Source organism: Colias croceus, chromosome 16 (assembly GCF_905220415.1).
Source record: "Colias croceus chromosome 16, ilColCroc2.1".
Taxonomy (NCBI): Eukaryota; Metazoa; Arthropoda; class Insecta; order Lepidoptera; family Pieridae; genus Colias; species Colias croceus.
This window is the reverse complement of record NC_059552.1, coordinates 8,809,619-8,821,832: the sequence shown is the minus strand read 5'-3', so window position 1 is coordinate 8,821,832 and position 12,214 is coordinate 8,809,619. Positions and strand designations below refer to the sequence as shown.

The following is a 12,214-nucleotide window of genomic DNA, read 5'->3' as shown; positions in this document are numbered from 1 at the left end:
TTTTCTGAAAATTCAGAATCTTAAATATAAAACAATGCACACTTAGTTAATTTAATAAAAATTAATAATAGTTTTTTTTTTAATTCTAACACATGACATTTAAGTCAAAAATATTGAAAATAAAAAATAACACTTGTCTTTAGGCATTTAAGTTAAAAATCTTAAAACTAATAAAAAAGAAATTATACAAGCTTTGGCAGCCATTTTGAACAGACATAATATAATGAAATCTTGGTTAGTTTAATATTGTAAATGGTCCAGTTATGGATCCATAGGTTTACACAAATTATTTATTTAATTTTTAAATATGCGTAACTTAATGCTTCGATTTGAAGTGACACTTATGAGAGCTGTGTACATTGTATGTTAAATTATTTATGATAGATAAGTAACATCTATTTGATATCTTTACAGTTAAATTTTAATCGCTCTCGACAGTTTCAGATGTCGGTTCTGTATTAATAAACGGGATTTTTATCACATATTGTTTTTTATTACATACCTACATACCACTTTCACTTGTCCCATTTTGCCATATTTTAGACTAGCTGTGTCTCGCGGTTTTACTCGCGTAGCTCAGCTCCTGTTGCTCTTAACATGATGATATATATATAATATAGCCTCTAGGCTTCCTCGATAAATGAGCTATCTAACACCGAAATAATTTTTAAAATCGGACCAGTAGTTCCCGAGATTAGCGCGTTCAAACAAACAAACAAACTCTTCAGCTTCATAATATCAGAATTGATATAACCTTGATATAACTAAGTCTTGCAATCCATCAAATATTTTATAATTATTTTTTAATCTTAAATCTGAGAGAATTAAATAGGTACATATACTGTGTTCTAGTTCATCAAAATATTCAATATAAACAGTTAATTTATACCGTCGCGTATGGAGTACAGTAGCATCGCTAATGTTCTTAGTTTCCCCCTTATTATTAATAAATAAATAAATAATTTGTTTCACTTAAAACATTTTACAAATTAGAGCGACCCAGGCTCCTAAGATAGTAAGAACTGTTTTTCAGGAGCCTGTGTCTTCCATTTACAGTTACACGACACGAAAAAAATCAGAGACAAATTAAATAAAATCAAAAATAAATTAAAAATTTACATGCAATTAAAACTAAAAAAAATCAATAACAAATAAGTACAAACAGCAAAACAAAAAACAAAATGTGTCTAGGTAACTCATTACAAATAAAGCAAGTCCAAAACAAAATTCGAAATTATATCAGCACATAAATAAATTCATCAAAAATTAAATAGGTTAGTAATTATAAAAATTAATTGAGAAACAGATATTAAATCAGCAAAAAATCAAAATTAAATCGAAACAATGCAATACTATAAGTTGTTACAATCAACATTACAATAAAATGTAAGTTAGTAGCAAGTTATTATAGCTAAATACATATTACAAATTACAATCAATTAAAATAACAATTAAAAGGTAAAATTAAGATTCACGATAAGTATATTAAAATGTAAAAATCAAGAAATGGAAATTAATATTTTAAAAATTAAAATTAAAAAGAAAAAAAACAAAATCAATAAGTCCAAAACCATTATCAATACTAGTTATATTTAAATGAATAAGTTTATGTGAGTGTGCGTGTGTGCAGGCGTGCGTGTTATGTGGGTGCGTGTGTGTGTGTGTGTTTGTGTTTGTGTAATGCATGTATTAATTAATCCATTTATACTCTGTCCATTATATTATTTGCTTTTTGACAGCTCACAACTATGAAATTTTGTATTTATTATGTAAAAATGTCATACAATAAAATACTGTTCTTTATGGACAGGTACCGCCCACTTAGAGATGTGCTTCACAGAACGATTCAATATTATTGTGCCACATATATAATCGAAATGTGAATATATCCGATAAAAAATTCTTCTACTAAGTTAATGTTATTTAAACATAAAAACAACCAAATTGTAAGATAGAAACCAAATAAAATATTAATATAATATAAAGTTTTACTTTTTTTTTAGTTTGAAAAACAAATAAAACAACGAGAGTAGTTTAATCTATTTTATTAGCCTAAGTCGTCAGAATTACAATCTTCACTGGATTCGTCCGATGAGGAGTCTTCAGTAATATGTAGGATAAGGTCTTGTGTGCATATATTGTCGAATGCAATATCACGGTCCCAATCAGATAATATGATACGTTTAGTTCTCTCCACCACTCTTGCCCAGTTCTCGGCCGTCACGTGGGTGCAAGCGTCTTTTAGTAATGCCAACATTTTATTCGCTGTGAATGGCGGGCTCGTATTGCTTCTCGCAGCATGCCCTTTTACTTGAGCCCAGATGAGCTCTATAGCGTTGTATTGGCAGTGATAAGGAGGAATTCTAAGGACGATATGGCCATATTCTGCTGCCATTTCATCTATTACATAGCGTTTAGGTTTTTTTTTTGTTTTTAATATTTGTAATAATTCTATTTTTAACATAGAATCGTCCACATTTTCTCCATTATCGCGAAGCCAATTAATAATTTCATGTTTTTTATTAGCTTGTGTTGGCATTTTATCAATTTGGCGAGAGTGGTAAGGTGCGTTATCAATTAAAATTGTAGATGGTTCTTCCAATGATAGGAGCATGTTTTTGAACCACTCTTCATAGACCTCTGCATTCATTTCTTCGTGGTAATCGCCTGATTTCTTAGATTTGAATGCCAGCAGTGCATTTCGTACAAAACCTTTTGCCGTACCAGCGTGACATATGATGAGGCGTTCACCTTTTCCCATTGGTACTGCGGAGGTTGATGCAGCAGTACCGTCAGTCCAGGAACGGGATATTGTGTGGTTAGCGTTGAGCCATGTTTCATCTGTAAAAACAATATTTGTCCAATCTTGTATTCTTTTTGCCTTTCTTAAAAAGTCACATCGTGACAAAGCAACATCAGTTCGTTCCATTAACACTTTTCTTTTATCAGATTTTTTAAATGAAAAGCCAATTGTTTTTAAAACTTTGGCCAATGAAGATTTTTGACCATGAAATAAACCACTTCTTTGCAAGGAAACAATAAGTTTTCTTAAAGTTGGAATTTCTTTTTTTAAATAGTAGTCATATACATGACGACGAATGGCATCAGCGTCAAAATCATCAACACCTGTCACCTTACGAGGCCGACGCTTTCTTTTTGGTGTAGAAGGTTTGTTTCTTTCCAAGCCGCTCCTACCGTAGGCATCATTCGTAATTTTAGTCACAGTTGGTAGACTGATACCCAATGCAACCGAAACACGGTTTCGCACTTGCGAGAAAGGTATGAGAGGACCGCCATTTTGATTTTCTTTCTCAAAGAAATCACAAAGTTTTAGCACTAACTGTCTGGATTGTCCTTTCAAAACTTGTCCTTTCGGCATTTTCAAGATCAATGGATCTAAACACTCACAAAAGATGCACCGAGGAATAAAACTACTCAACTCAAGGCGACTAACAAATGCGAGAGAACACTCAGCGAACATAAATGCGTGTGACTGGCACGGGCGTTTTGCTGCGAGTGACGGATGACGTCAAAATTGTGGCCGGTGGATGGTCGGTTGATGTTACCAGTATACATATAGGTAATATAATGTCAAACCGTTTGGAGATTTTAGCAATTAAAATATATGTATTTATATTAATAAATGATATATAAAATAACATATAAACAAAACAAAAATGCAACATAAAATGTATCTTTATAATATGTACTTATTATTACATTTACGTAATAATTTAATTAATTTAATTTATTTATTCGATTAATGATTATGTTAAAAATTCATAATCGGAATGATATCACAATCGAGAATCTTTTGAACATCACTAAAGCTATAAACCGTCGAGCTGTCAAAAAGCAATTCTTATAGTGGACAGAGTATAAGGAATTTATAATAGATTTTCAGTGTCATTGTAGTCAAGACTAGATAACCAATTCAAAATTCTAGCCTTAATTTGGTAATTATTTAGAGCAGTAATATTATAAAACTTATTCATTTTATTGTACAGTTTTGGAGCAATATATTTATAGTGCCTGTGTCCAAATTTGGATTTAGTCCACGGAACTGGAACAGCAACTCTTCTATTTTTGTTATACTCATTGCTGTTATTAAGTCTATGATAACGCCGAATACATTGATACACAAATAGTTTTCAGACACTTAAAATCTTCACTTTAGAGTATAACATGGTAGTTGGGTGGTCGAATGGTAACTTGAAAGCTACTTTTAAAAGAGCACGCTAATAGAAGATATAAATTGTATTTTTCGCATTCCAAGGAAGATTCTCTACAATGCATGATTCAATACGATACGTGGAATGCAGTGGAATGTTAAATGTAGGCCTCGAGTCGTGAATGAGGTCTAATTTCGATCACAAGGTGATCCTGGCGCACCGCGTGACCATTTTTAACTTAACAGACATTTTGATTACCGAAAAGAATTATTTATACTGGGAATCGGGATAGCTATTTATTTAAGAACCCTGAAATTGACTCAAAAGTTTAAATTAAGTAAAAATACTATTATTATTAGTTATGTAAAAATACAAGCAAAAATTTAGTTTCTCAGATTTATGCGAATAAGTCCCTTAGAACAGATTTACAACATATAATAATTATTATCTTTTTTTAGAGGGTATTTAATAAAATTTATAGGTACTAACCACAGTACAAACATATTTAAGATATAAATTGAATTATACCAATAGACTCGATTCTAGAATATAAATTATTATAATATCTGTAAAATCATCCATGTTTAAAGTTCCAAAGACAAGCGTCACTGACTAATGTCAAAATTTGACTGACATTTTAATTTTTAGTGGACACTGGACGCTGAATTCTGAAAATCGTAGCTGAAAATGGAATTGAATCGTGAAAAATACAGCAAGAGAAAATAATTTATATACCTACTTTAAAACTAACTTTTATTTGCATTTAATGTTAATTGATTAACTTACTTAGGGACTAAAACGTTTAAACGTGTGAAAATGGAAGCTGGTCTCGGAGTACACTATGGTCATCGCTTTCAACTCATTTATTTTTATATCATTAGTTTACTTACGTTTTAACATTAATTATAAATAGTCACTATTCATTGTATTCAGATAGGTTTAATTATTTTTTGGCTAGGTTTTTGTAAGTTAGTCATCATGAGTATTCAAGTTTGTAGGGACACAACAGACGCTGTGGCCTTGTATTTGCCGCAACGTTTGTATTTAAAGCCTTATGCGAAAATAAACATTTCTATCCAGCTTCCCCCCCACAAGGTACACGGAAAGTCCATTTCCAATTGGGAACTAATGGAAAAATTACGAAAAATGATCCAACCTGATGGATTCTCTATGTTAAAAGTGTCTAAACATAGTTCTGAAGTGATACGGTTCGATGCCGAGTTAGAAAATCGTCCAAAGTTAGAGAGAGTGTTATCACGATTGGAGGATAGGATAATACAGTTGAACGACTACCCCGATCCACTGAAAGTGCGTGTTTGTGAAGCGAAATCGGATTTCCCAAGTCGACATGCGTGGGACTCATTCTTTCGTGACGCAAGCGATATGGACGAAATGAAACCAGGCGAGAGACCGGACACAATACACATAGCTAACCTTCCAATTCCCTGGTTTGTCCATGAACGCGATAGGGACGAAGATGCAGTGCCATCTGAAAGTTTGTTCAAAAAGATCTTCGAAAAGTATGGAGCGATACGGCAAGTTGATATTCCTATAGCAGATCCATACAGAATGCAGATGAAAGAGGCTATGAGAGGCATTTCTACACCAGTGCAAGATAGTGCATTGTTTTTCGAAGCCTACATCCAATTTAGTGAATATGTAGGCTTTGTGAGGTGCATGGATGCTTTACGAGGCAAAAAGATTGTGCGCAAGAATAATGAGCTGGCTGAATGGTGCAGCATTCAAGTAGACTTTGATAAAACAAAGCATATGACTGACGCAGCTGTGAAGAGACGCTCCATAGTGAGGGAACGCTTGGCCGCAAGGCAGAGAGCTAAGGATGAGGAAGAGAGGCAAGAAAAAGAAAGGAAAGCCAAACAAGAGGCTAAAGAAAGGTATATTACTTTGTTCAATGAAATACCAGATTCATGTTGTTCTTATGTTTGTTTTATGATAAAGTATTTTCAAATAAATTAATCTATTAAATTATACAACTATTGACTCTATAACTTTATTATCTACAAGCTTTTACATTCATATAAGATTAGATTTCATACTAATAATTAATATAAAATAAAATTAACTGGTTTGATTTAATTTGGCTCAAAATTAGCTAGTTCACATTTCTATGAACAAAGACCCCTTTCCTTGCAGAACTAAGGAAAGAGTTTCACGTATAATCTTTCATTATTTAAGACAAAAGATTGAGCAAAAGGAGCGAGACAAACTGGAGAAAATGCGGGAGAGAGAAGAGAGAAGGAAAAAGAAGCAGTTGGCGAAACTTATGGAGAGAAAAGATGTGGATGTTAATAAGAAAGTTTCAGAAGAGCAGAAGAAGTTGCTCAAAATACAGAAGAAATTGCAAGCAATCAGATTGATTGAAGAACTGTTTCAGAGGATTGAGGTATGGTTGTTTTATTTTTGTATGTATAAATGCAATCTGTTCAAGAATATTCAGCACTTGGTTATGAATGTATTGAGACTTTTTTTCTTATTTTTTCCATAACATGCATTACGATTTACGTTGAAAATAGCAGACTTTTAAAAGTTGTAATTTTTTTATTTTTAGTTCTTTCGTCTTTATAGTTTTGTTCAACAAATTACTCTGTTCTAAATACTAAGTTAAGTTATTTTACAAATTTTATTTATGACTGCATATTGGCATGTAAAGATACATTGAAATGATGTTGCAGAAATTTGGTACAAAATAAATTGTTCCACTGTGCCTGAATACATATTTCTGGTAAAAAATTCACTAAAAATCGCAGCTCTGTAATCAATATACAGTAAACTTCTAAACCAACTTAACCCATTGAGCCCCAAGCAGCCCGATCGGTCCCAGACACAATAGATTTTCTATTGTGTGTGTGGTTCCGGGGCCTGAGTTATTAATGGTCTAAGTTTTTCAACACCAAGTATCAAATAATAAGTAAACTCAACAAAATTTCAGCTACGTCCAGAGCTGCAACGTAACGGTCGCTCGCACGCCGGCGAGCGGGCGGCTAGAGCCCGGCTCGTGGATAAGATGCGACGGGCACATGAGAGGATGATGGACGAACAGAGGGAACAACTGCGGCATGCTTTTGATGGTGATTATAATTTATATTAATAGTTATACAACTGTGGCGTTGCCAGCTTGATCAAAAGAAATTCAGCTCACTGTGGTAAAAAGAAAGATAAACATAAAATCATGTAATAAAAATTTTTGGCGATACTAAAAAATTTAAATATAATACATACTAAAAAAACGATACGTAATATGTACTCTCAAAAATATTTGTTTCTCTTCAGGGTCAAACAGGATATGTGTCCAATAAATATTGTTCTTTATTAATATATACTTCTCTTTTAAATGTTAATAAAAACCCAACAGTGAATTTATTGAATACTAGCTGCTCCGCGCGGTTTCACCCCCGTGGCTCCACTTCTGTTACCTGTAGCGTGAGGAAATATAGCCTATAACTTTCCTCAATAAATAGGCTATCTAACACCGAAAGAATTTTTCAAATCGGACCAGTAGTTCTCGAGATTAGTGCGTTCAAACAAACAAACAAACTCTTCAGCTTTATAATATTAGTATAGATAAGACAACCCACAATATTTTAGGTATAGAATACTTATGTACTTTTTTATTTATTTACCAGGTCGTATAATAATACGGTCTGCGCTAGAAACAAAGAAACCGAGAAGGAATTCAATCAGCTCAATATCATCTGATGATTTGGACGAGAAAAGGGTAAAGACTGAGAAATTGTCCACGCCAGAGCGAGAGAGCGAATATAAGAATGCAGGTTGGTTTCTATTTTATTGTAACAAGATTTTATTGTGTAAAATACAAGAAAACTCACTACGACACTCGAAAATTATCCCAATCAAAACTCTGCCATGTATAATTGGGCAGAGTTTTGTTTGGTACAATTTTCTAATCCATACTAATATTATAAATGCGAAAGTATGTCTGTCTGTTACTCAATCACGCCTTAACTACTGAACCAATTTGCATGAAATTTGGTAAAGAGATATTTTGATACCCGAGAAAGGACATAAGCTACTTTTTATCCCGGGAAAAGGGCGCAATCCCGGAAATCCCACGGGAACGGGAACTATACGGGATTTTCTTTGTCTGCGCGAGCGAAGCCGCGGGGGGAAAGCTACTAAGAAATAAAATAGACTGAACATTACTGGCATGAGATAAGGTGTCAATTTTAATGTATGCATTATACAACGCCGCTCGGCTTGAGTCTTGTTTTTTGTAGTATGTAGGAAACAAATGATTAAAACACTTGCGGCAAAATATTCTAAAGCTTATGACTTGGTAATAACTAATAATTATACAAAATTGTTCATATTTATTGCTTTACACTATTGAGCTATTTATATTTTTATGTATTAAGTGTAGTGGTGGAGTACATGAACATTGAACATCACTACATAGTATAAAACAAAGTCGCTTTCTCTGTCCCTATGTCCCTTTGTATGCTTAAATCTTTAAAACTATGCAACGGATTTTGATGCGGTTTTTTTTAATAGATAAGAGTGATTCAAGAGGAAGGTTTTAGTATACAATTTATTAGGTTTTACACAAAGCGGGCGAAGCCGCGGGCGGTAAGCTAGTGTATGTATATGGGGAAAAAAATATACAGGCCGAATTGAGAACCTCCGCCTTTTTTTTAAGTCGGTTACAAAAAGTCTAATTAAAATAATAATAAATTGAATATTGTGTCCAGTTTCAGGCATGTACGCGCCGAACCCGTACAGCTACGGGTACCCGTTCGCGTGCCCGCCCGCCTACCCCTTCCCACAAAGTATGAGTATCTTTATTATTTCTATATATCATCGATATTTATTATGTGCTTGTTATAAAAAAAATAAAACTAGAACGGTATGTTACTGGAGAAAAATAAATTGGAGAAAATAATGTGTGCGTGTAATAATAATATGTACACACGTAAGAACAAATGCAACTTTACAGAAATACGTCGAATCACGCGTGTTAGAAAAAGATGCCGCGTAACGGAAAAATGTCACGCGTAACGAAAAAATGTTACACTAAATTTTTTTTCCAACCCCGATAAAGAAGTTTCACTTCAAAATTTCGAATAACGAGGCGGGATTCGAAGTTAGCTGCTCTTTTATTTTGCACAATATGCAAACAGTAACTTTATGACACTTTCCATTAGTATCACTAAATAAAGCATGTAACCTCGCACTCCGATCCAATTGTTTTTAAGGTAAGGGTCACTTACTGACCATAAAAACAAACAAATTGCTAATAGATCCAGGTGGAGCTTTGCTCGCCATCCTAAAGAAAAGTTTTTGGCCGATATATTGTTTTCATAGAGAATGAAAATTTCGCATATTTTATACCCTGTAAACTTCTTCTGTAAAACTTAACGTTTACGATTTAGGGTGCTTCTCCACCAATAATGTGCGAGGAATGTGTTTGTGAAAACCAATCATATCGCTTCATTTAGTTTGAACTTTCAAGCGTTTAGCGTTTGAACTTTGAAGTGATACTATTGATTTACAAACACATTCCTCGCTACACATCCTCGCAGATTATTAGTGGATAAGCACCCTTATGGCCCATTAACCTAATTATGGTTTATCGTTTTTGGCTAATAACTTAAAATATTGGATTAACCAATAAAATGCATGTATCCCTGTTCTAATTTCACTTTTAATTCTCTACAACAAAATTTTAAAACTTTTGAAGAGAAACTTTTTTAGGCGTGTTGATTGTAAAATTTCAAGGTCGCGTCAATGGCAATGGCAAAAGCGTCACGTCATGGAGTAAAGCGACGATTTAGGTATATTTCCTTGCCAAAGAAGTTTCACTTCTGACACGCGTGTTCGGCAAACACGCTCTTTTTTTTTAAGTCATTGTTTTGTAATAAGATGGCTTATATAATGTGTTCCAGGTTCCATGTACTACCCCCCGATGCGCGGCGGGTACTACGGGTGCGAGGGGTACACGCGGCGGGGGAGGGGGGGCGGCCGGGGGAGGGGCGGGGCGAGGGGAGGGGGGAGGGGGAGGGGCCTGCCGCACTTCGACGGGCCCACAGCCACGCAGCAGTACTACCAGTTAGTGTTGTGTACTTATATACTTATGTCTATGCTAATAATAGCTGTGCCCCGCGGTTTCACCCGCATTGCTTGGCTCATGTTGGTCTTAGCGTGATGATATAGCCTTCCTCGCTAAACAAACAAACAAACTCTTCAGCTTTATAATATTAAATATTATAAAGCTGAAGAGCTTGTTTGTTTGTTTGAACGCGCTAATCTCGGGAACTACTGTTCCGATTTGATATAGGCTATAGGGTTATTATATCGTCACGCAATGCGGGTAAAATTGCGGCACAGCTAGTGTTTAAATAAAAGAACACAGTACAGACGTGAAACTTCTTTGGCAAGATTCAAAGATACAAAAACCGTCGTCTTACTCCATGACGTGACGGTATTGCCACGACGCGACCTTGAAATTTTACTCTCAACGCGCCTAAAGCAGTTTCACTTCAAAAAAGGATATTCAACAATTTTTTATTATCATAAGCTCCTTTCAACAGCGATATTATAAGAAATGTAATTTATTTCGAACTAAGACAAGTTGTTCATCACTCATTCAGATTTTCTTATTCATATATTATTAAATAAGATATTTGGTCCTTCGAGTTTAATATAATATACTATCTGTTCCACGCGGTTTCACCTGCATTGCTCCGCTCCTGTTGGTCTCAGCGTGACGATATATAGCCACGCCTTCCTCAATAAATGGGCTATCTAACACCGAAAAAATTTTAAACTCTTCAGCTTTTTAATATTAGTATAGATTATCCATACTAATATTATAAATGCGAAAGTAACTCTTTCTGTCTGTCTGTTACTCAATCACGCCTCAACTACTGAATCAATTTGCATGAAATTTGGTATAGATATATTTTGATACCCGAGAAAGGACATAGGCTACTTTTTACCCCGGGACATAGGATAGGTTTTATTCCGGAAATCCCACGGGAACGGGAACTACCTATGCGGGTTTTTCTTTGACTGCTCGGGCGATGCCGCGGGTGGAAAACTAGTATAATATAAATATTTGATTTAATCATCTTATTTGTGTTAGAAATGCGCTTATTTTGTACTGCAGGTACTTTAAGAAACTGAACGACGCAGAAAATCGCAACGAGCATGACGACCGTGGCCGTTCACGGTCACGCTCGCGGTCACGGTCACGGTCACGTCGCCGATCGTACTCACGGTCAAGGTCACGGTCACGCCGGCGATCATATTCAAGATCACGCTCACGTAGTCGACGCTCGAGGAGTCGTAGTCGACGGTCGCGGAGTCGAAGATCTAGGTAATGTTGATCCTTATATATTTTTTGGGCTAGTTCTAAAATTTATTTTGTTGTGTAAATATGGTTTTGAATGGGTGTGGTTATTAAAAATATTATATACTTAACAATAATTCTGACCAAGATTTTTTTTATTTTAACTTTTTATCCGTCAACAACGCCCTCACTAAACCAAGGAAAGATTGTACATAATTATGCTTATAATTATAAATATTATGTTTAAACATTTTTTTTAACTTTTACTTACATAGCATATAATTATAATATCTAGACTAGAAAAAAATACTTAAGGTTACTTACCTCTGCGCCAACGGTATCTTTCAGCTTTCTACTTTAATATTTTATTTAAATATCATTTTTTTGTCATTCAGGTCCCATCGCAGTCGCACACCATCCAGATCGAGACGCTCTAGGTCCCATTCGAAGCGGAGGTCCAAAACCAAAACTAAGTCAAAGTCCAAACATAGGACTCCCTCCCCGAAACGGGTTAAGGGGAAAAGTGGGGAGAGAACACTAGTTTCCCCCGAAAAGAGATCTAGGAGATCGAAAAGCTGGTCCATGCCTAAAGAAGGAGAACCTAGGAGATCCTGGTAGAAGATAAGAGACTTAGGACATCCTGGTAGATAAGAGAAGAGAATATTTAGATATAAAAACGTTGTGAAATAAATATTTTATAATTCGTTGGTGTTGT

At 34.7% G+C, this 12,214-nt stretch overlaps 1 protein-coding gene across 5 annotated transcripts; it reads left to right on the top strand.

The window, feature by feature from the left end:
• The first annotated feature begins 4,795 nt into the window (after nucleotides 1-4,795).
• Nucleotides 4,796-12,205, top strand: LOC123698535 (A-kinase anchor protein 17A). Of its 5 annotated transcripts, none has more exons than XM_045645194.1 (9): nucleotides 4,796-4,884; nucleotides 5,253-6,067; nucleotides 6,327-6,576; nucleotides 7,123-7,261; nucleotides 7,817-7,963; nucleotides 8,900-8,977; nucleotides 10,094-10,256; nucleotides 11,317-11,526; nucleotides 11,895-12,205. In XM_045645194.1, exons 2-9 carry the CDS (start codon nucleotides 5,301-5,303, stop codon nucleotides 12,115-12,117), a joined length of 1,977 nt encoding a protein of 658 aa, XP_045501150.1. In that variant the 5' UTR covers nucleotides 4,796-4,884; nucleotides 5,253-5,300; the 3' UTR covers nucleotides 12,118-12,205. The 5 variants fall into 5 exon arrangements, with proteins under 5 accessions (XP_045501150.1, XP_045501147.1, XP_045501149.1 ...); XM_045645191.1 differs by having other exon boundaries at nucleotides 4,796-6,067; nucleotides 11,895-12,122; nucleotides 12,154-12,205; XM_045645193.1 differs by having other exon boundaries at nucleotides 4,797-5,016.
• The last annotated feature ends 9 nt before the right edge of the window (nucleotides 12,206-12,214 follow it).

What these genes read in the sequence shown, in the direction of transcription:
- LOC123698535 (XM_045645191.1), top strand. Translation starts at nt 5,151, where the DNA reads ATGAGTATTCAAGTTTGTAGGGACACAACAGACGCTGTGGCCTTGTAT. An exon ending in AACTGTTTCAGAGGATTGAG is followed by an intron (nt 6,577 to 7,122) that starts GTATGGTTGTTT and finishes ACAAAATTTCAG; the next exon opens with CTACGTCCAGAGCTGCAACG. An exon ending in ACTGCGGCATGCTTTTGATG is followed by an intron (nt 7,262 to 7,816) that starts GTGATTATAATT and finishes TTTATTTACCAG; the next exon opens with GTCGTATAATAATACGGTCT.